This window comes from Pseudophryne corroboree, chromosome 6 (genome assembly GCF_028390025.1).
Source record: "Pseudophryne corroboree isolate aPseCor3 chromosome 6, aPseCor3.hap2, whole genome shotgun sequence".
In the NCBI taxonomy this organism is placed as follows: domain Eukaryota; kingdom Metazoa; phylum Chordata; class Amphibia; order Anura; family Myobatrachidae; genus Pseudophryne; species Pseudophryne corroboree.
In genome coordinates this window covers 162735885-162760087 of record NC_086449.1, presented here as the reverse complement: position 1 = coordinate 162760087, position 24203 = coordinate 162735885, and the positions used below count along the sequence as shown (strand labels likewise).

The 24203-nt window shown below is 48.2% G+C and overlaps 1 protein-coding gene across 1 annotated transcript in view; it reads left to right on the top strand.

Moving 5' to 3' along the window:
• Positions 1-24203, top strand: part of LOC134936804 (glutamine--fructose-6-phosphate aminotransferase [isomerizing] 1-like) — a 51449-nt gene that overhangs the window by 2645 nt on the left and 24601 nt on the right. The window contains exons 2-4 of the mRNA XM_063932065.1: positions 20267-20374; positions 21931-22038; positions 23820-23945. Coding sequence (XP_063788135.1) covers positions 20267-20374; positions 21931-22038; positions 23820-23945 — 342 coding nt within the window. The remainder of the gene's footprint in view (positions 1-20266; positions 20375-21930; positions 22039-23819; positions 23946-24203) is intronic.

The window sequence follows — 24203 nt, the reverse complement described above, 5'->3', positions numbered from 1 at the left end:
TCCACTGCCGCTAAAAACCCAGGTTATTGCTGTGATAACCCAAGAACGGCTCAGTGGAAAAGGGTTTACCGGCTAGCTTGCAGGGTTGGTGCCGGGAAGGACCCTGGTCGCGGGGTAAGCTGGGTGAATGTGATCTAGGACCAGTTTACTGCATAGGAAGAGCTGGCGCTTGGAGTCTGATCAGGGTCTTAGCTGGGTTGGATCCAGGTTGGAGCTGGCTACAAAATCACGGTGCGACCCGGCATTTGAGTGGAACAGCGGTATAACAGTGATATCCAGATGGTTAAATCAAATAACTCCAGCACTAATTAAGTTACCTGTGCTCAAGCAAGGATCTCCCTAAAACCAAGACTGTTAGTGTGCCTTGAGGAATGAGGTCGGGAAAGCCTGACCTACAGTATAATATGTTCTGTACCACACATCCCTTGTGTCCTGCCGTAGATCAGGAAATTAACAGCCAACTATTATTAATGTGTAATGTTTGGAGTAGCAGTTTAGCAGGTAAAGAACACAAGGGTCAAATACGCTCTGTTATGTTGGAGAAGGCCGGTTCTCGCGGACTAAACAGGGTATTTTTGTTGTGAGAACCATCATTCCCCGACTTAAGTGCTGGGTGCGATGCTGTTTCTGGCGCGCTCAGGCCAGAAAACAGCACTGCGCCAGCTCTTTTGTTGGATTTCTGTTCACACCCCTGGAGGGGTGGAGAAGTAATCCTCTCGTCGGGGGTTGCATCACACTGAATTAAATAGCACTGGAAGCTAATTCCAGATGCTATTAAATCTGCGCGGAATTGAATTGACCCCATAGACTACATTACAGCCAGTTAATGCAATGCAAACTCCTAGAGGTGACCAGCTGTGATCAGAGCTCCTGGAATCTTATGTATACTTTAGTCAGATAACGGCGGTGGTATAGCTTTCTATGTAAAACCATGTGATCAAAAGATAAAGACGGCCAATGAATATTCATACAATATAGGAAAGGAATGCTGAATTTCCTGGTCTGTATGTTATACACCCGACACGCCTTGCTTTACATTTTGCACTGTGATACCAGCACCCATTGGATTCTTCTGTCTATCTATAGATATTCTACACTAGGTGCTTCATCGCGCCCTACGGGCGCTCTTCACACCGTCGCAAGGGGCTACGCCCCCTTAACCCTTGCATGCCTTTCTGGGGTTCAATATTTGTATTATATGGAGTATTACCTGCATTCCTTTGTTAGTGGTTAAATATTGCACAATGAAAGGGCGTGCGATGGTGAAGGAGGCGCAGCCCCTTGCGACAGCGTGAACAGCACCTGCAGGGCACGATGTACAGAATGTAGCGGGTGCGGGGGGGACTGCGGATGGGGGGTGGTGTCTGTAGATGCTGCGGGTGGAGTGGGGGCGGAAGCAAGGGGGGGGGGGGGCGCCCGGATGGGTGATGAGTCGGGAGGTGCTGCGGGTGGGGGAGGGGCAGAGGAGTGGGGGCTGCAGATGGGGGAGGGGTCCGGAGGCACTGCAGGTGGGGGAGGGGCAGGGGTGCCACGGGTGGGAGAGGGGCAGGTGTGGGGAAGTTGCGGATGGGTGAAGGGTTCCGGAGGTGCTGTGGGATGGGAAGGGGCGGGGGTGCCGGGGGTGGGGTAGGGGTTCGCAGGCGCCGTGGGTAGGGGAGGGGCAGGTACGGGTGGTGCAGCGGATGGGGAAGGAGGTCCGGAGGTGCTGCAGGTGGTGGAGGGGCAGGTGCAGGGGTGCTTGGGTGGGGGAGGGATGGGTGAGGGGGGGACCACGGATGGAGGAGGGTGTCTGCAGATGCTGCAGGTGGTGGAGGGGCAGGTGCAGGGGTGCCATGGGTGGGGGAGGGGTGGGTGAGGGGGGGGACCGCGGATGCAGGAGGGTGTCTGCAGATGCTGCGGGTGAAGGGGGGCAGGTGTGGGGGGAGACGTATATGGGGGGTGGATGGTGGAGGGGATCTGGAGGTGCTGTGGATGGTGAAGGGGCGGAGGAGTGGGAGCCGCGGGTGGTGTAGGGGGTCTGGAGGCACAGCGTGTGGGGGAGGGGTGGAGTGCCGCATGTGGTGGAGTGGAAGGTGCGGAGGTGTGGTGCATTGGGGAGGGGTCTGGAGGCGCTGCGGGTACTGTACCTGCCAAAAAGGTAGTTGGAGGGTATGCAGTAACAGGGCCAGGACAGGGTCAGAACAGGGGTGACGGGGCCAGGACAGGGGCGACGGGGCCAGGATAAGGGTGACAGGGCCAGGGTAGGGGCGGCAGGACCAGGACAGGGTTGACAGGGCCAGTATAGGGGTGACAGGGCAAGCACAGGGGTGACAGGGCAAGCACAGGGGTGACAGGGCCAGGATAAGGGTGAAAGGGCCAGGATAAGGGTGACAGGGCAAGGCCAGGGGTGACAGGGACATGACAGAACACAGGGCACGGGAGAGATTGGTATTAGGGACAGGACAGTGGTGACAGACAGATGTGTGTTACCGGAGTCACTGCTGCTGGCTGCTGCTGTTCCACTCCAACCTGTTGGGATCTGCTGCTGGTGGAGACTTGGCATGGCTGACTCTCTTAGGCTGGAGTCCTGCTTCCTCTGCCCGTCCGCATCCCTCCCCCCTCCTCAGTCACACACCGCAGACCTCGCGCAGCTGCCGGGCACTGTGGTAAGGGGAGACTGGGAGTGACTGGTTAGCCCCCAGGAGACGCTGCGGCTGGAGGGAGGAGGGGGTCATAGCATGCACGCGGCGCGGACCTTGCGGCTGCTGGGCACTGTAATAAGGGGAGACTGGCAGTGACTGGTTAGCTCCCAGGAGACGCTGCGGCTGGAGGGAGGAGGGGGTCGGAGCCTGCAAGCAGCTCGGACTTCTGCAGCGCTGCCCGCCAGCTAAAGTGTGTGAAGGAGCTGGGCGCACCTCACTGCGGGCGGCAACGCTGCAGCTAGCAGTGGGGTTGCCGGGGCTGGAGATAACAGAGGCAGTACGGAACCTGCACAGCGGCAGGTGCCCCACAAAACTGCAGCTAAGAAGCGTGGAGTGTGGCAGAAAGTGACGCTCCTCCGCGCCAGAGAGATCCTGCTAAGTATGCTGATGTGGGGGGTCAAGCACACAGTGAGCCGGTGCCCGTCTGTCTGTACGGCATACCCCCTCACACCCCCCCATACCTCCCAACTGTCCCGATTTTCGCGAGACAGTCCCATTTTTCTCTAACGTCCTAGTGGATGCTGGGAACTCCGTAAGGACCATGGGGAATAGCGGGCTCCGAAGGAGGCTGGGCACTCTAGAAAGATTTATGACTACCTGGTGTGCACTGGCTCCTCCCACTATGACCCTCCTCCAAGCCTCAGTTAGATTTCGTGCCCGGCCGAGGTTGGATGCACACTAGGGGCTCTCCTGAGCCCTTAGAAAGAAAGTATAGTTTTAGGTTTTTTATTTTCAGTGAGACCTGCTGGCAACAGGCTCACTGCAGCGAGGGACTAAGGGGAGAAGAAGCGAACTCGCCTGCTTGCAGCCGGATTGGGCTTCTTAGGCTACTGGACACCATTAGCTCCAGAGGGATCGACCGCAGGCCCAGTCCTTGGTGTTCGGTCCCGGAGCCGCGCCGCCGTCCCCCTTACAGAGCCAGAAGCAAGAAGAGGTCCGGAAAAACGGCGGCAGAAGACATCAGTCTTCACCAAGGTAGCGCACAGCACTGCAGCTGTGCGCCATTGCTCCTCATGCACACTTCACACTCCGGTCACTGAGGGTGCAGGGCGCTGGGGGGGGCGCCCTGAGCTGCAATAAAAACACCTTGGCTGGCAAAAATACCACAATATATAGCCCCAGAGGCTATATATGTGGAAAATACCCCTGCCAGAATCCAGGAAAAAGCGGGAGAATAGGCCGCGGAAAAGGGGCGGAGCTATCTCCCTCAGACACACTGGCGCCATTTCTCCTTCACAGATCCGCTGGAAGGAAGCTCCCTGGCTCTCCCCTGCAGTCTACACTACAGAACAGGGTAGAAACAGAGAGGGGGGGCACTAAATTTGGGCGCAATATATATATATATAATATAAAAAGCAGCTATAGGGGACATAACTCAGTTAGTCCCTGCATTATATAGCGCTCTGGTGTGTGCTGGCATACTCTCACTCTGTCCCCCCAAAGGGCTTTTGTGGGTCCTGTCCTCATTCGGAGCATTCCTTGTGTGTGTGCGGTGTGTCGGTACGGCTGTGTCGACATGTTTGATGAGGATAATGATGTGGAGGCGGAGCAGATGCCTTTAGAAGGGATGTCACCCCCTGCGGGGCAGACACCTGAGTGGATGGGCTTATGGAAAGTAATGAGTGCACGTATAGACTCCTTATATAAAAAAATCGACGACATGCCAAATGTGGGACAGCCGACTTCTCAGCTCGTGCCTGCCCAGGCGTCGCATGGGTCGTCAGGGGCTCTAAAACGGCCGCTACCTCAAGCAGACCCAGATGTCGACACTGATACTGACACCAGTGTCGACGATGATGAGTCAAATCTGATGCCCACTATGGCCATTCACTGCATGATTGAGGCAATGAAAGAGGTGTTAAACATTTCTGATATAACTACAGGTACCACTAAAAAGGGTATTATGTTTGGAGAGAAAAAACTACCCGTAGTTTTTCCCCCATCAGATGAATTAAATGAAGTGTGTGAAGAAGCGTGGGCTTTCCCTGATAAAAAATTGGTAATTCCTAAGAAGGTACTAATGGCGTTCCCTTTCCCGCCAGAGGATAGGTCACGTTGGGAAACACCCCCTAGAGTGGATAAAGCGCTCACACGTTTGTCTAAAAAGGTGGCACTACCGTCTCCGGATACGGCCGCCCTCAAGGAACCTGCTGATAGAAAGATCCTGAAGTCTGTATACACACACACAGGCATTATACTTAGGCCAGCTATTGCGTCAGCTTGGATGTGCAGTGCTGCCGCTGCGTGGTCAGATAAACTGTCAGAAAATATTGACACATTAGACAGAGACACGATCCTGTTAACCATAGACCATATAAAAGACTCAGTCTTATATATGAGAGATGCACAGAGGGAAATCTGCCGACTGGCATCTAAAGTAAGTGCATTGTCCATTTCTGCTAGGAGAGGCTTATGGACTCGCCAGTGGACAGGAGATGCGGATTCAAAAAAGCACATGGAAGTGTTACCATATAAGGGTGAGGAATTATTTGGGGATGGTCTCTCGGACCTAGTTTCCACAGCAACGTCTGGGAAGTCAGCATTTTTACCCCATGTCCCCTCACAGCCTAAGAAGGCGCCGTTTTATCAGGTTCAGTCCTTTCGGACCCAGAAAAACAGGCGTGGAAAAGGCGGGTCTTTTCTGTCCAGAGGCAGAGGTAGGGGAAAAAGGCTGCAACGAACTGCAGGTTCCCAGGAGCAAAAGTCCTCCCCCGCTTCTTCTTCCAAGTCCGCCGCATGACGGTGGGGCTCCACAGGCGGAGCCAGGTACGGTGAAGGGTCGCCTCAAAAATTTCAGCGATCAGTGGGTTCGCTCACAGGTGGATCCCTGGATCCTGCGAATAGTATCTCAGGGGTACAAGCTGGAATTCGAGGCGTCCCCACCCCACCGGTTCCTAAAATCTGCCTTGCCGATTGCTCCCTCAGACAGGGAGGCGGTGCTAGCGGCAATTCACAAGCTGTATTCCCAGCAGGTGATAATCAAGGTACCCCTACTTCAACAAGGCCGGGGTTATTATTCCACACTATTTGTGGTACCGAAACCGGACGGTTCGGTGAGACCCATTCTAAATTTGAAATCCTTGAACACATACATAAAGAAATTCAAGTTCAAGATGGAATCGCTCAGGGCGGTTATTGCAAGCCTGGACGAGGGGGATTACATGGTATCCCTGGACATCAAGGATGCTTACTTGCATGTCCCCATTTACCATCCTCACCAGGAGTACCTCAGATTTGTGGTACAGGATTGCCATTACCAATTTCAGACGCTGACGTTTGGACTGTCCACGGCACCGAGGGTATTTACCAAGGTTATGGCGGAAATGATGATACTCCTTCGAAGAAAGGGAGTTTTAATTATCCCGTACATGGACGATCTCCTAATAAAAGCGAGGTCCAAGGAACAGTTGTTGGTGGGAGTAGCACTATCTCAGGAAGTGCTGCACCAGCACGGCTGGATTCTGAATATCCCAAAGTCACAGCTGGTTCCGACGACACGGCTACTGTTCCTGGGTATGATTCTGGATACAGTCCAGAGAAAAGTGTTTCTCCCGGAGGAGAAAGCCAGGGAGTTGTCATCTCTAGTCAGAGACCTCCTGAAACCAAAACAGGTATCAGTGCATCACTGCACGCGGGTCCTGGGAAAGATGGTGGCTTCTTACGAAGCAATTCCCTTCGGCAGGTTCCATGCCAGAATCTTTCAGTGGGACCTGTTGGACCAGTGGTCCGGATCGCATCTTCAGATGCATCGCTTAATAACCCTGTCTCCAAGAACCAGGGTGTCTCTACTGTGGTGGCTGCAGAGTGCCCATCTTCTAGAGGGCCGCAGGTTCGGCATACAGGACTGGGTCCTGGTGACCACGGATGCCAGCCTTCGAGGCTGGGGGGCAGTCACACAGGGAAGAAACTTCCAAGGACTATGGTCGAGTCAGGAGACTTCCCTTCACATAAATATTCTGGAACTAAGGGCCATCTACAATGCCCTAAGTCAAGCAAAATCCCTGCTCCTACACCAGCCGGTGCTGATCCAGTCAGACAACATCACGGCAGTCGCCCATGTAAATCGACAGGGCGGCACAAGAAGCAGGATGGCGATGGCAGAAGCCACAAGAATTCTCCGATGGGCGGAGAATCATGTACTAGCACTGTCAGCAGTGTTCATTCATGGAGTGGACAACTGGGAAGCAGACTTCCTCAGCAGACACGACCTCCACCCGGGAGAGTGGGGACTTCACCCAGAAGTCTTCAAGATGCTGGTAAACCGTTGGGAAAAACCACAGGTGGACATGATGGCGTCCCGTCTCAACAAAAAGTTAAAAAGATATTGCGCCAGGTCAAGGGACCCTCAGGCGATAGCTGTGGACGCTCTAGTAACACCGTGGGTGTACCAGTCGGTTTATGTGTTCCCTCCTCTGCCTCTCATTCCAAAGGTATTGAGAATAATAAGAAAGCGAGGAGTAAACACAATTCTCGTGGTTCCGGATTGGCCAAGACGAGCGTGGTACCCGGAACTTCAAGAGATGCTCTCAGAGGACCCGTGGCCTCTACCGCTCAGACAGGACCTGATACAACAAGGGCCCTGTCTGTTCCAAGACTTACCGCGGCTGCGTTTGACGGCATGGCGGTTGAACACCGGATCCTAAAGGAAAAGGGTATTCCGGAAGAAGTCATTCCTACGCTTATTAAGGCCAGGAAAGATGTTACGGCAACGCATTATCACCGCATATGGCGAAAATATGTTGCATGGTGCGAGGCCAATAAGGCCCCAACAGAGGAATTTCAACTAGGTCGATTTCTGCATTTCCTGCAAGCAGGAGTGGATATGGGCCTAAAACTAGGCTCCATTAAAGTACAGATCTCGGCTCTGTCGATTTTCTTTCAAAAAGAACTAGCTTCAGTACCTGAAGTTCAGACTTTTGTAAAAGGAGTGCTGCATATTCAGCCCCCGTTTGTGCCTCCAGTGGCACCTTGGGATCTCAACGTGATGTTGAGTTTCTTAAAATCACATTGGTTTGAGCCACTTAAAACCGTGGATCTGAAATATCTCACGTGGAAAGTGGTCATGTTATTAGCCTTGGCTTCAGCCAGGCGAGTGTCAGAATTGGCGGCTTTATCGTGTAAAAGCCCTTATCTGATTTTCCATATGGATAGGGCAGAGTTGAGGACTCGTCCCCAATTTCTCCCTAAGGTGGTGTCAGCGTTTCACCTGAACCAGCCTATTGTGGTGCCGGCGGCTACTAGTGAATTGGAGGACTCCAAGTTGCTAGACGTTGTCAGGGCCCTGAAAATATATGTTTCCAGGACGGCTGGAGTCAGATAATCTGACTCGCTGTTTATCCTGTATGCACCCAACAAACTGGGTGCTCCTGCTTCTAAGCAGTCTATTGCTCGCTGGATTTGTAGTACAATTCAGCTTGCACATTCTGTGGCAGGCCTGCCACAGCCAAAATCTATGAATGCCCATTCCACAAGGAAGGTGGGCTCATCTTGGGCGGCTGCCCGAGGCGTCTCGGCTTTACAACTTTGCCGAGCAGCTACTTGGTCAGGGGCAAATACATTTGCAAAATTCTACAAATTTGATACCCTGGCTGAGGACCTGGAGTTCTCTCATTCGGTGCTACAGAGTCATCCGCACTCTCTCGCCCGTTTGGGAGCTTTGGTATAATCCCCATGGTCCTTACGGAGTTCCCAGCATCCACTAGGACGTTAGAGAAAATAAGAATTTACTCACCGGTAGTTCTATTTCTCGTAGTCCGTAGTGGATGCTGGGCGCCCATCCCAAGTGCGGATTGTCTGCAATACTTGTAAATAGTTATTGTTAACTAAAGGGTTATTGTTGAGCCATCTGTTGAGCGGCTCAGTTGTTTTCATACTGTCAAACTGGATATAGTATCACGAGTTGTACGGTGTGATTGGTGTGGCTGGTAAGAGTCTTACCCGGGATTCTAAATCCTTCCTTATTATGTCTGCTCGTCCGGGCACGGTGTCCTAACTGAGGCTTGGAGGAGGGTCATAGTGGGAGGAGCCAGTGCACACCAGGTAGTCATAAATCTTTCTAGAGTGCCCAGCCTCCTTCGGAGCCCGCTATTCCCCATGGTCCTTACGGAGTTCCCAGCATCCACTACGGACTACGAGAAATAGAATTACCGGTGAGTAAATTCTTATTTTTGGGGGCTGTCCCACCCGCGTGTCGCAGTGTCCCGTGGTGGGGGGGGGAGTTGGAAATCTCCTGTACTCGCTGTTCTGCTTAGCAGAGCAGCGGTGAATAGTGGAGACAGAGGGAGAGGGGGCATCAGGGGGTACGGATTAAAGGGGGGGTTCCAGCAGCAGAGCCGGATTAAGGGGGGGGGGGGCAGGGGGTACGTACCGTTGGCCCCACAGTTTTAGTGGGGCCCCCCGGCTCGAATAGCTCTGTCCCAGCACAGAAGCTTCCCCGTCCTGCCAGCAACAGCGGCAGCATTGTGCTACAGTCAGCACACGCTGCTGCGTGTTGGCAGGTCTGTGGTGTTGCAGGGAGGCAGCAGTCTCCCTGCTTTCTTCTGCCTGTGCGGCATACTTGCCTACCTGACCCTCTCCATGAGGGAGAAAATTCTCTGTTCCTGGACTTTCCTGGTAATGTATGATTGCCATCACCTGTGGTGAAACACCTTTCTTATCAATTAATTAGCTCACCACAGGTGTGTAGGGGGGAGCGGCCAACTCCCCTGGATTTAGCCCTAGCTGAGGGGCCAAAATTCCATAAAAAAAATAATAATCCGGAATTTGCATAAGGGGCGTGGCCGCGCGGGCGCGATTAGACCACGCCCCCAACCCCGCAGCAGGCACAGCAATGAGATAGGGCTCCCCAGTGCCCTGGGCCCCCGAACTCATAATCAGCCCCTGGGGGCATGCCAGCAGCTCACAGAGCGCTGGGCATGCCCCCTCACTGATGAAAACGGGGGCCCTCCCGTAAAGCCACGCCCCTTTTTCGTTGGCCACGCTCCCATTTCTCCACTTGTGTGTCCCTCCTTCTGCCTGAAGAAAGCTGGGAGGTATGAACCCCTGCCTGTGCCATGCCCATACTATCTGCTTCTGCTCCTAGTCTCCTATAGATGTGGCCAGATCTGTGACTCATTTGACTAACTCCGCCCAGTGTTGTGACTCCACCCAGCGTTAGCAAATGAGTCACAAAGTCACAGATCTGGGCTATTATATAGGAGATGGGTACTTGAATACATGCCTATAATATCTTACTGATAATAATTTAATATAAAAGCATACAAAGCAATTGAAAACCAGCTATGCTGAAGCTAAACTGATCACTATTATTATTTATTTTATTTTTTATATATATTTTTTATTTCTAAAGTGGCTGCATAGGGTAAACATAAAATAGTCCCTGCTAACACACCCACTCAAATCCAGGCCTTACCTGAACAAACAGCTCTGTCATGTACAGTAGGTAGAAAGTGTGATCTCTTATGACATTAATTATGTATATTAGTGTGTATATTAAAACAATAATATATCTAATTAGCTAGCACTCAGTGTTTTGAGTTCCTGTTAATGAAATTGCTGTCTAATGAGCAGGATAGATGGGTGTGTGTGTCTGTGAGAAACTGAAGTCATTATTTTGATAATGAGCCACATTGTGAGTGATCCTGAGAGGCCACCCTCTGGGAAAAATGGGAAGTTTCCCGAAACATTTTTCAAGGAATTGCCTGGAGATTGAAATGCAGTTATACCAAATCTGGGGGGTTAGTGTTTTCCAAATGTACATCTATGTTAGAGGTTGTGAATGTATTTTATATCTCTACGAGGTTAACTCGGTGCAGTCCACACATACTTCTGATCTGTTATGGGTACATATAAAGACTAATATTTTTCCTGACAGCTAAAGTCTATGGAATAACTTTGCAGTAAGTGTTTTTCTGGCATAACTGAAAAATTGAGCCGAGAAGCTGGCACTCTTCTTCATAGGAAATAATAGGGAACTTTGCTGCATATTTATTTGTGGGTCACACTATTCCATTAGCTACTGAATGGACTTGTAGTCTCTAAATGTAGACTATGAATTCAGGGTTTATCTTGTACAGCTCATTGTCTAATTTTTGTGTGCTGGAATAAGCGTTGATATGTTCCCCTCTAAAAGCAACTTTGTCTTCTGTGAGTCTCAGGATCTTCTGAATAGAGGTTTAGTCCCAAATGTGAAAGTGAACAGGCTCAGTCTGGCATGGTGCCCACATTGGCTATAAAGATTACTTTTCAGATGTGCTCAATGCTATATTTATTGGAAACCACAACTCCCACCATTGGAGCACACAGACTGCTCCTCATGTCTGTACCCTGGCAGAATACCTACTTGGATCATGCCACGAAGGCTGGAGGCTATATTAGACCTGGCATTTAGTTTCCAGTTCCTGCATGCAACAGTACAGAAAGTCAAACTTAAATGGATTTTTATTGAAAATGATGACCGAGTGCCCTGCATGCACAGGCACATACACCTTAGCCTCGGTTAGAGAAAATGTTCATATATGCAATTGCGGTCAAATTCCCGAAAATGTAAAAAAACGGGACATTTTCGCCAAAAAAAAAAAAATTTCGACAATGCAATACAGTACTTTTCGCCAAAAAAACGGCCATTTCAAATTCGACTTTTTGAAATTCGACATTTGTCAAATTCGACATTTCTGCAATGGTACAAATGCGGCATTTCGACAAAAGTATATTCAATTGAAGATTGTAAATTCGACAACAGTGCTTTTAGACAGTAAATTCGTCATTTTCAATCCGACGCACTTTGCTGGCGGAATCTAATAAAAAAATTTATCTGACGTCCTAGTGGATGCTGGGAACTCCGTAAGGACCATGGGGAATAGACGGGCTCCGCAGGAGACTGGGCACTCTAAAAGAAAGATTAGGTACTATCTGGTGTGCACTGGCTCCTCCCTCTATGCCCCTCCTCCAGACCTCAGTTAGAATCTGTGTCCGGCCAGAGCTGGGTGCTCCTAGTGGGCTCTCGTGAGCTTGCTAGAAAAGAAAGTATTTGTTAGGTTTTTTATTTTCAGTGAGACCTGCTGGCAACAGACTCACTGCTACGTGGGACTGAGGTGAGAGAAGCAAACCTACCTGCTTGCAGCTAGCTTGTGCTTCTTAGGCTACTGGACACCATTAGCTCCAGAGGGTTCGAACACAGGGCCTGACCTTGATCGTCCGTTCCCGGAGCCGCGCAGCCGTCCCCCTTGCAGAGCCAGAAGACAGAAGAGAAGCGATGAAATCGGCGGCAGAAGACTCCTGTCTTCATTAAGGTAGCGCACAGCACTGCAGCTGTGCGCCATTGCTCCCACAGCACACCACACACTCCGGTCACTGTAGGGTGCAGGGCGCTGGGGAGGAGGGGGGGCGGGGGGCGGGCCATGGGCAGCAATTATAATACCTTTTGGCATAAAATACACATAATACAGTCAGTTAACTGTATATGCGTAAAACCCCCCGCCATTAAGTTACAGAAAACGCGGGACAGAAGCCCGCCGCTGGGGGGGCGGGGCCTTCTTCCTCAGCACACCAGCGCCATTTTCCCTTTACAGCTCCGCTGGAAGCAGCTCCCCGGGCTCTCCCCTGCAGTATCCTGATACAAGAAGGGTAAAAAAGAGAGGAGGGGCACATAAATTTAGGCGCAAATAAGATATTAAGCAGCTATTGGGTAAATCACTTTTTATAGTGTGAATCCCTGTGTTATATAGCGCTGTGGTGTGTGCTGGCATACTCTATCTCTGTCTCCCCAAAGGACTTTGTGGGGTCCTATCCTCAGTCTGAGCATTCCCTGTGTGTGTGCGGTGTGTCGGTATGGCTGTGTCGACATGTTTGATGAGGAGGGTTACGTGGAGGCGGAGCAGGGGCAGATAAATGTGGTGTCGCCCCCGACGGGGCTGACACCTGATTGGATGGATATGTGGAAGGTCTTAACCGACAGTGTCAACTCCTTACATAAAAGGTTCGATGACGCAGCAGCCTTGGGACAGCCGGGGTCTCAGCCCGCGCCTGCCCAGGCGACTCAGAAGCCGTCGGGGGCTCATAAACGCCCACTAGCTCAGATGGTAGACACAGATGTCGACACGGAGTCTGACTCCAGTGTAGATGAGGATGAGACAAATGTACAGTCTACAAAGGCCATCCGATGCATGATTACTGCAATGAAAGATGTACATTTCTGACATTAACCCGGTTACCACCAAGAGGGGTATTATGTTTGGGGAGAAAAAGCAGCCAGTGACTTTTCCCCCATCTGATGAATTAAATGAATTGTGTGAAGAAGCGTGGAGTTCCCCTGATAAGAAACTAGTGATTTCTAAGAGGTTACTGATGGCGTACCCTTTCCCGACAACGGATAGGTTACGTTGGGAAACATCCCCTAGGGTGGACAAGGCGCTCACACGCTTATCTAAAAGGGTGGCACTGCCGTCTCAGGATACGGCCGCCCTAAAGGAGCCTGTGGATAGAAAGCAGGAAGCTATCCTGAAGTCTGTGTATACACACTCTGGTACTCTACTGAGACCTGCTATTGCTTCAGCCTGGATGTGTAGTGCTGCAGCAGCATGGACTGATACCCTGTCAGACAACATTGATTTCCTCGACAGGGATACTGCTTTGCTAACCCTCAAACATATAAAAGGCGTCGTCTTATATATGCGGGATGCCCAGAGGGACATTTGCCTGCTGGCATCTAGAATTAATGCAATGTCCATTTCTGCCAGAGAGTATTATGGACTCGGCAGTGGACAGGTGATGCTGATTCTAAAAAACACATGGAGGTTTTGCCTTATAAGGGTGAGGAATTGTTTGGGGACGGTCTCTCGGACCTCGTATCCACAGCAACAGCTGGGAAGTCGACTTTTTTGCCTCAGGTTCCCTCACAGCCTAAGAAAGCACCGTATTATCAAGTGCAGTCCTTTCGGCCTCAGAAAGGCAAGCGGGTCAGAGGAGCATCCTTTCTGGCCAGAGGCAAGGGTAGAGGAAAGAAGCTGCACCAGGCAGCCAGTTCCCAGGAACAAAAATCCTCCCCTGCTTCCACTAAGTCCACCGCATGACGTTGGGGCTCCACAGGCGGAGCCAGGTGCGGTGGGGGCGCGTCTCCGAAACTTCAGCATCCAGTGGGTTCGCTCACAAGTGGATCTATGGGCTGTACAAATTGTATCTCAGGGATACAAGCTGGAGTTCGAGGCGACTCCCCCTCGCCGTTACCTCAAATCTGCCTTGCCAGCTGCTCCCAGGGAAAGGGAGGTAGTACTGGCGGCAATTCACAAGCTGTACCTCCAGCAGGTGATAATCAAGGTCCCCCTCCTTCAACAGGGAAGGGGTTACTATTCCACAATGTTTGTGGTACCGAAACCGGACGGTTCGGTGAGACCCATTCTGAATTTAAAGTCCTTGAACACTTATATAAAGAAATTCAAGTTCAAAATGGAATCGCTCAGAGCGGTCATTGCAAGCCTGGAAGAGGGGGATTTTATGGTGTCGCTGGACATCAAAGATGCTTGCTTGCATGTCCCCATTTACCCACCTCACCAGGAGTACCTCAGATTTGTGGTACAGGACTGTCATTACCAATTCCAGACGTTGCCGTTTGGCCTGTCCACGGCACCGAGAATATTTACCAAGGTAATGGCCGAAATGATGATACTCCTTCGGAAGAAGGGAGTTATTATTATCCCGTACTTGGACGATCTCCTCATAAAGGCGAGGTCCAGAGAGCAGTTGTTGGTCAGCGTAGCACTCTCTCAGGAAGTGTTGCAACAGCACGGCTGGATTCTGAATATCCCAAAGTCGCAGCTGATTCCTGCGACGCGTCTGCTTTTCCTGGGCATGATTCTGGACACAGAACAGCAGAAGGTGTTTCTCCCGGTGGAGAAGGCCCAGGAATTGTCATCTCTGGTCAGGGACCTCCTGAAACCAAAACAGGTGTCGGTGCAACACTGCACGCGAGTCCTGGGAAAGATGGTGGCTTCTAACGAAGCAATTCCCTTCGGCAGGTTCCATGCAAGGATCTTTCAGTGGGATCTGTTGGACAAATGGTCCGGATCGCATCTTCAGATGCATCGGTTGATCACCCTGTCCCCAAGGGCCAGGGTGTCTCTGCTGTGGTGGCTGCAGAGTGCTCATCTTCTCGAGGGCCGCAGATTCGGCATACAGGACTGGGTCCTGGTGACCACGGATGCAAGCCTCCGAGGATGGGGGGGCAGTCACTCAGGGAAGAAACTTCCAAGGCCAGTGGTCAAGTCTGGAGACTTAACTACACATAAATATACTGGAACTAAGGGCCATTTACAACGCCCTGAGGCAAGCAGAGCCCCTGCTTCAAAACCAACCAGTACTGATTCAGTCAGACAACATCACGGCGGTCGCCCATGTAAACCGCCAGGGCGGCACAAGAAGCAGGATGGCAATGGCAGAAGCCACAAGGATTCTTCGATGGGCAGAGAATCACGTGCTAGCACTGTCAGCAGTGTTCATTCTGGGAGTGGACAACTGGGAAGCAGACTTCCTCAGCAGGCACGACCTCCACCCGGGAGAGTGGGGACTTCATCAAGAAGTCTTCACACAGATTGTAAATCGCTGGGAACTGCCACAGGTGGACATGATGGCGTCCCGCCTCAACAAAAAGCTAAAAAAATATTGCGCCAGGTCAAGGGACCCTCAAGCGATAGCTGTAGACGCACTAATGACACCGTGGGTGTACCAGTCGGTTTATGTGTTCCCTCCTCTTCCTCTCATACCCAAGGTACTGAGGATAGTAAGAAAGAGAGGAGTAAGAACTATACTCATCGTTCCGGATTGGCCAAGAAGAACTTGGTACCCAGAACTACAAGAAATGAACTCAGAGGACCCATGGCCTCTGCCTCTCAGACAGGACCTGTTACAGCAGGGGCCCTGTCTGTTCCAAGACTTACCGCGGCTGTGTTTGACGGCATGGCGGTTGAACGCCGGATCCTAGCGGAAAAGGGCATTCCGGATGAAGTTATTCCTACGCTGATAAAGGCTAGGAAAGACGTGACCGCAAAACATTATCGCCGTATATGGCGAAAATATGTTGCTTGGTGTGAGGCCAGGAAGGCCCCTACAGAGGAATTCCAGCTGGGTCGATTCCTGCACTTCCTACAGTCAGGAGTGACTATGGGCCTAAAATTAGGATCCATAAAGGTCCAGATTTCGGCCCTATCTATTTTCTTTCAAAAAGAACTGGCTTCACTGCCTGAAGTTCAGACGTTTGTTAAGGGAGTGCTGCATATTAAGCCCCCTTTTGTGCCTCCCAGTGGCACCTTGGGATCTTAACGTTGTGTTGGATTTCCTGAAATCACACTGGTTTGAGCCACTTAAGACCGTGGAGCTAAAGTATCTCACGTGGAAGGTGGTCATGCTGTTGGCCTTGGCTTCAGCTAGGCGTGTGTCAGAATTGGCGGCTTTGTCATGTAAAAGCCCGTATCTGATCTTCCATATGGACAGGGCAGAATTGAGGACTCGTCCCCAATTTCTCCCAATGGTGGTATCAGCGTTTCATTTGAACTAACCTATTGTGGTGCCTGCGGCTACTCGGGACTTGGAGGCTTCCAAGTTGCTGGACGTAGTCCGGGCTTTGAAAATTTATGTTTCCAGGACTGCTGGAGTCAGGAAAACTGACTCGCTCTTTATCCTGCATGCACCCAACAAGCTGGGTGCTCTTGCTTCAAAGCAAACTATTGCTCGCTGGATCTGTTGCACGATTCACCTGGCACATTCTGCGGCTGGACTGCCGCATCCTAAATCAGTAAAAGCCCATTCCACAAGGAAGGTGGGCTCTTCTTGGGCGGCTGCCCGAGGGGTCTCGGCTTTACAGCTTTGCCGAGCTGCTACTTGGTCGGGTTCAAACACATTTGCTAAATTCTACAAGTTTGATACCCTGGCTGAGGAGGACCTTGAGTTTGCTCATTCGGTGCTGCAGAGTCGTCCGCACTCTCCCGCCCGTTTGGGAGCTTTGGTATAATCCCCATGGTCCTTACGGAGTTCCCAGCATCCACTAGGACGTCAGAGAAAATAAGAATTTACTCACAGGTAATTCTATTTCTCGTAGTCCGTAGTGGATGCTGGGCGCCCGTCCCAAGTGCGGACTCTCTGCAATACATGTATATAGTTATTGCTTCACTAAAGGGTTATTGTTATGAGCCATCCGTACAAGGAGGCTCAGTTGTTGTTCATACTGTTAACTGGGTATGGTTATCACAAGTTGTACAGTGCGATTGGTGTGGCTGGTATGAGTCTTGCCCTGGATTCCAAATCCTTTCCTTGTTGTGTCAGCTCTTCCGGGCACAGTTTCCCTAACTGAGGTCTGGAGGAGGGGCATAGAGGGAGGAGCCAGTGCACACCAGATAGTACCTAATCTTTCTTTTAGAGTGCCCAGTCTCCTGCGGAGCCCGTCTATTCCCCATGGTCCTTACGGAGTTCCCAGCATCCACTACGGACTACGAGAAATAGAATTACCGGTGAGTAAATTCTTATTTTAAAAACATGTTTTTGTTTTTTTTGTGTTTTTTTTTTTTTTTTTTTTTTTTTTTTTTGGTAATAGCATATCTATTTATATTAGAAGGGATTAGATACTTGGTTTGTCTATTTAGGAGGCACAAGTATTATTTATATATTTTTTTTTAAATATTTTATTTTTTAATGGAATGGTGTAAAAATCAGAAAAAAAAAATGCGTGGGGTCCCCCCTCCTAAGCATAACTAGCCTCGGGCTCTTTGAGCCGGTCCTGGTTGCCAAATTACGGGGGGGGAAATGACAGGGGATCCCCCGTATTTTAACAACCAGCACCGGGCTCTGCGCCTGGTCCTGGTGCAAAAAATTCGGGGGACAAAAAGAGTAGGGGTCACCCGTATTTTTTGGACCAGCACCGGGCTCCACTAGCTGGACAGATAATGCCACAGCCGGGGGTCACTTTTCTACAGCGCCCTGCGGCCGTGGCATTACATATCCAACTAGTCACCCCTGGCCGGGCTACCCTGGAGGAGTGGGGACCCCTTCAATCAAGGGTTCCCCCCCCCCCCCCACAGCCACCCAAGGGCCAGGGGTGAAGCCCGAGGCTGTCGTCCCCCCTTCCCCCCCATCCAAGGCTGCGGATGGGGGGCTGATAGCCTTGAGTAAAATGTAAGAATATTGGTTTTTGCAATAGAACTACAAGTCCCAGCAAGCCTCCCCCGCAAGCTGGTACTTGGAGAACCACAAGTACCAGCATGTGTTGGGAAAATGGGCCCGCTGGTACCTGTAGTTCTACTGCAAAAAAAATACCCAAATAAAAACAGGACACACACACCTTGAAAGTAAAACTTTATTACATACATGCCGACACATACATACTTACCTATGTTGACACGCCGACTCTGGCCACGTCTCCGTCTGTCGACGTCCGGGGTACCTGAAAATAAAATTATACTCCCCTGATCCAGTGTCCGGTTCTTTTATTGTAATCCACGTACTTGGCAAAACAAAAAAACGAATACCCGCTCCACACGGACTGAAAGGGGTCCCATGTTTACACAGAGTAAATATTAAGCTACAAAGCATTTGTATACACTGGACTTGCAGTAGGTGGTGAGGCAGGAGTACGGAGTGGTGTATAAGGGAGTAGGAGTCTACCATGGAACGATCGGAATTACTTGTGCATCGTTGCCGTAAGAAGGAGATGATACTCCTGATTGCGATAGTTCTCCAGCATTATTACCATAGGCTGCAGTTGCGTGAGGTGAGGTCATTGGCTGGTGAGGCACTGCAGCCATAATGATCCACAAAGTCCGGTGATGAACCTTACCGCCACTTGTGATGTCATGGAAGTAGGTTGACAGTGCCTGCCTACTTCTATTTTTTTTTATTTTTTATTTAAACATTTTTTATTTTTTTTGCAAATACAGGTTGAGTATCCCATATCCATATATTCCGAAATACGGAATATTCCGAAATACGGACTTTTTTGAGTGAGAGTGAGATAGTGAAACCTTTGTTTTTTGATGTCTCAATGTACACAAACTTTGTTTAATACACAAAGTTATTAAAAATATTGTATTAAATGACCTTCAGGCTGTGTGTATAATGTGTATATGAAACATAAATGAATTGTGTGAATGTAGACACACTTTGTTTAATGCACAAAGTTATAAAAAATATTGGCTAAAATGACCTTCAGGCTGTGTGTATAAGGTGTATATGTAACATAAATGCATTCTGTGCTTAGATTTAGGTCCCATCACCATGATATCTCATTATGGTATGCAATTATTCCAAAATACGGAAAAATCCCATATCCAAAGTACCTCTGGTCCCAAGCATTTTGGATAAGGGAGACTCAACCTGTATGTGTTTTAGGTAGTCCTTGAGTTGAAATAGTTGGGGCATTGGGATCAGAGTTAGGTACCCCTTTTTTACACATTGCGGCAGAGTCCGTCCCCCTTTTTTACACATTACGGCACACAGCGTCCCCCTTTTTTACACATTACAGTAACAGAGTCCCCCCTTTTTTTTTTCTTTTTTTTTTTACACATTACATCAGCAGAGTCCAGTGTGTGTATGTGTGTGTCTGCCTCCCCGCCTCATCTGACTGCACGTCCCTGATAGGCTGGTTCCCCAGTGGAAGGCTCCCTAAGGAAGAGCTTCACGTGGGGCAGATAATAAAAGGAAGTATTGTCACAAGATGGACAATCACTCTAATGATGGGCTTAGATACTATTCATAGAGGCTGTCTTTCTTAGGATGATCTCTGACCAATCTGATCTTTAACCAAAGTTGGTACCGAATGATGGGTGACAAGATTTCAGAGTGTCCATCATATCAATCAGATGATCGTGCCATGAATACAACAGAATGATTTTCAATGAATTATTAAGAGAAGAATGACTGGAAGCATCAGGACTTATCTCCATTTCAGTTTACAAACATTTAAACTGGCCATACACCTACAGATTTATTGGCCAATCTGGCTGCTTGGAACATAAATCTAGTAATGTACTGGAGCAAATGACAATTGACCATTTGCTCCGAAATGCCAGAAAAGTGGCTAAAATGGTCAGAAAGACAAATGGGTAAATCCATTTGATTTAACAATTTGTCTGACTGTTTTTGTCAGTTTTCCGGCATTTTGGTGCAAATGGTCAATTATCATTTGCTCAAGTACATTACTAGATTTATGTTCCAAGCAGCCAGATTGGCCAATAAATGGGCATCTTTAGTTTTATTTTTTTATGTCAAATTGGTCTTATAGATCTGAGAAAACTGTGGAGGTGTCGGTGATTTAAATCTTGGTTACTGCCAATAGGTATTTGTGGCCTAATCGCCAAAAGTAGATGTTATTTTTATCAAGTAGATGTAGTTGTGAGGTTTTGTGTTGAAAAATGTATCACTGCCATTTTCTATTGCTTTGGATCATAATTTATGTCTGTATAGTCTTCTGCTATACTGCGGCTAGTTAGTACCTGTGTACCACATTTTACAAACTATAAGACGGCTGTTTCCTTATTATTTTGTCAACTATTCCTCAGATATGGACCCATTAATGTACTTAGGACTGTCTCTTTTTATTTTTGTAGGAATATTTGCTTACCTCAACTACCACGTGCCCCGCACCAGGCGTGAGATCCTCGAGAGACTTATCAAAGGTCTCCAGAGACTGGAATACAGAGGCTATGACTCCGCAGGTGAGATCTATGGAATGCTGAGAGAGTTGTAGGCTGAAGCTTTGTCTGGATTCTGCATGCAAATCCTCCCTCTGCACCTGTTGCTTACTAAACACAACTGAAGCAGCTGTTTGAGAGTTTCAGCAATAATCATGGGAAGCGTATTACTTCACTAGGAAGCAGTGACCTTACTAAGCCACAAATGTCACTGGTTCCTACGTATAATCTGCATTGTTATAGGCATGTGTTCCTCAGTGATGTCACTGGGTCCGGGTGGAGTGGTAGACCGTATCTTCATTGTTATTGGTTATAGGTCATTAAACAGCTGAATCCACAATGCGTTTTAACAATGGATATTAAAGTCAATTAAATAGGTTTGCTGATCTGTTCAACAGCCTCTATATTTGTCACAGGCATCACTGACCCTACAACCTCTTTCCCTATATGCTTCTAGGTACTTTAATCTTACACCAACTCTAAACGATCATCAAATCCCCAAATTGATATTTTTTCAGATGTGGTCATTGAAAGTAATGTACGGTTCAGTGTTCCATTTCCGCTCTGTTACATATCAGTGACAGGTTATGATGGACTTTTACCCCCTGCTGTTATTTCATGTCTATTATTCGCCACATTAATACACAACATATATAATATATCTATATCCGATAATGGGGGTGCTCTATAAGCATGGATCTTGAAACCATTTAATTTCAAGGGAAATGCATTTGTGTTGTATTTAATGCAAAACCCACAAACCTATCTCATATTTATGGAATGGTCATGAAATTGAATAACGAATGTTATTTATTACAGAAAAATACTTCATTATTATTGCACATGGGTGGATAATCAGTCTTCCTTTTGACTACATTCCTCTAGACTGGTTGAAGCATTCTGACTTGGCAGTTGCTGGTGTCAGGTTTTATAACCTCAAACGCCAGCAGCTTCCTAGTTGTAGTTGTAATACAGGGTATCCTGTTTGCAATGTTGGCTTTATATTTTATTCCCATTTGTGGTAAAAGGCAGCGCTTTGTCCTGCTCTGTATTTTATTAAGGTTTGTGATGTCTGTAGAACATTGGCAATGACTACATGTAGGGCTGCCATCAGAAACTGTGGAGCCCGGGGCTAGCAAAATAGGCATAGGTGGAGTGCCGCGGAGCGGCAGGAACAACTCTTGAAGTCCAATGCGCATCACCCTGCAGTTGCACATCCTTGCGCACCTCTCCAGGTATTGGTGGTAGGAGCCAGGGCACCCATCTCTGTCCAGGCCCGGGACTCCAGTCATGGCAGTACCCCCATGATGGCAGCCCTGACTATATTGCACTCTCCCCCCTTCCCCGCTTACTTGGCTGTTGTATTGAGTGGCAAGAGGATAAACTGGACTGGAGTTGGAGACCCTTCCCCTTTATGTGCAGACCTGTGCACTTCTGTTCTGACAGAGTTATGGCCTAGCAAATGACTGTTGAATGACATGCCTCATTAGCAGTCACCTTGCTGCCTCCCTGACAAGTGTATGATGCATTCTTAAATCCTAGACTGTGGATTAGGTTCTTTATTAATCCATCTGTTACAGGTGTTGGTATCGATGGCGGCAATGAAAAGAATTGGGAGAAGAACAATAACAAAATCCAGCTCGTTAAGACGAAGGGAAAAGTCAAGGCCTTGGATGAAGAGATAAACAGTATGTGGCATTATTCCCTTTACAGTTCTATCTGGCTGCATACTATGTCACTTTACAGACAGAGTATGGTTAGGCACTAGGATAGGGCTCCCGTGCACGCTGCTTTCTACCACTAAAATGCTTATTTCTAGATTTATGTCTCTTAAAGCATCATGGCTACCGGGTAGGTGGCCATGTTTTGCTGGACCAGTCACGGAAAAAAATAAACAAAGGTAGGCTTTTATATAGGCTGAGCAAACTTGGCGTATTTCAATATTTGTGAAACTGAAAATGGGAACACCGCACTAGGGTGATATTGGTGTTCAACAAAGATGAACACCCGCAGAGACTTAATGGTTTTTTGCAGCTGTTTGAGCAGGCTTGGCATCATATCAATCCACTTTTTTTGTTGGTAAGATTTATTTAGATTCTGTCCAAAAAGAGTGAATTGTGCAAGATGGTTTTTTTTCTTTTTCTTTTTTTTTTTCCTCCAAGGCGATACATAGGGCAAAAGATTTTACACATGAATGTAATAAAATCAACGAAAACCCTTTACTCTCTTCCTCTCTTGGCCCCCTTGAAATGTTGTGTGGGTTTTTTGTTTGAAATGTTCAGGAAACTTGATTTATGGAAATACCTGGGGGGCTGAAATGGCCATCTCTCCAGCACCAAATTCTATTCTTAGTTGCCTTGGTAACTAAACATAACCGAAGTGCCACACCCACTGACCCCCTCAGCACACAAATGGCCATTGGTGATCCTGTGTGATGAGGCCGACATGAGCAGATTATTCATTATAATTTTTTTTTTAACATAAGGGTTAATCCGGTGTAAGATCCCAGAGCGCTGTAGACTGCCTACGTGGAGACTTAATAGAAGTATGATGGTGAGGTCTCTCTCAATGACGTGAAACCTAACACATTGTGGTCCCTGAGCCAGATCTGTTTTCCAACAAAAACAGTTTCAGGAAAATGTCATTTATTCACATACCACCCCCCCATCTCGGGCTCCGTTTCTCCTCCATCCCCAACAGCTTAGATCCTGCCAGAGGTATAATGAAATTCTGCATTTGGGTAAAACATAATCTACTGCAAGATTCCAAGAGAGCGGAAATATGCCAGCTGATCAGCTCAGCAGGAAAATCCAATAATGTCTGACGCTGTCTAATTGGATTTGCCTTTGATAGAATTTATTTTATTTTTTATTTTATATTCTGATCATGTTTTACCTCTAATGTGGTTATCAAATTAGTACCAATTTGTTTTCATCTCCTCTGTTAGTGTATACGCTAGCTGTCTCTGCCAGCCCCCCACAAAGCTGGCCACTTCCTCTCACTGCAGTTTAATGTTTCTGATTGGCAGTAATTAAATGCGTTAGATGTGGCTATTCAAGTGCTTTCAACTTTTTCCTCACATTATCAGTATAAAAAGAAAAAACAATATACCCCCTGCACTGAAAGAGGCATTCTTTTGCATGTAAAAAAAAAAAAAAAGATTTTGACACGTGTAGCTACCCCCTCACTGGAGCAGTAACCTATATCTAACCCTGTTCCTGACTTTCCATTCTTCTTCCTAAATCTGACTCTGGGGAGAATAAAATAACAGATCTTTTCATTCTGCTAAATTAGAAACAGTCTGCGCTATCCCACACAATGACTGAGCCGATAAAGCAACACTTGGTTTTATTCCGTCTGATGGGGAGAGGAGGAGATGACTGCGTCTGCAGCCATACTGAAGCAGGGCAGTTATACTGTATCTCATTCCTGATCACTGCGTTTCTCTTCTCAATGTTCTTTTATACAGAGCAGGAAAACATCGATCTAGATATTGAATTTGAGATTCACCTGGGTATTGCACACACCCGCTGGGCCACTCACGGAGAACCCAGCCCTACGAACAGTCACCCACAGCGCTCTGACAAAAACAATGGTATGCTAACACTATTATGTATCTTATTGGCAGCTCTTGCTTTTCTTCCAACGATTAAAGTATTAAAGCTTTCAAAGTGGTAGTTTTTTTATTTTTTTTATTTCTTGAATTTAAATTATTTAATGTGTGTATAGCTATCTATCTATCTATATATATATATATATATATCTATATATATATATATATATATATATATATATATATATATATATATATATATATATATATATATGAGATATCTCCATGTAATCGCAGTCC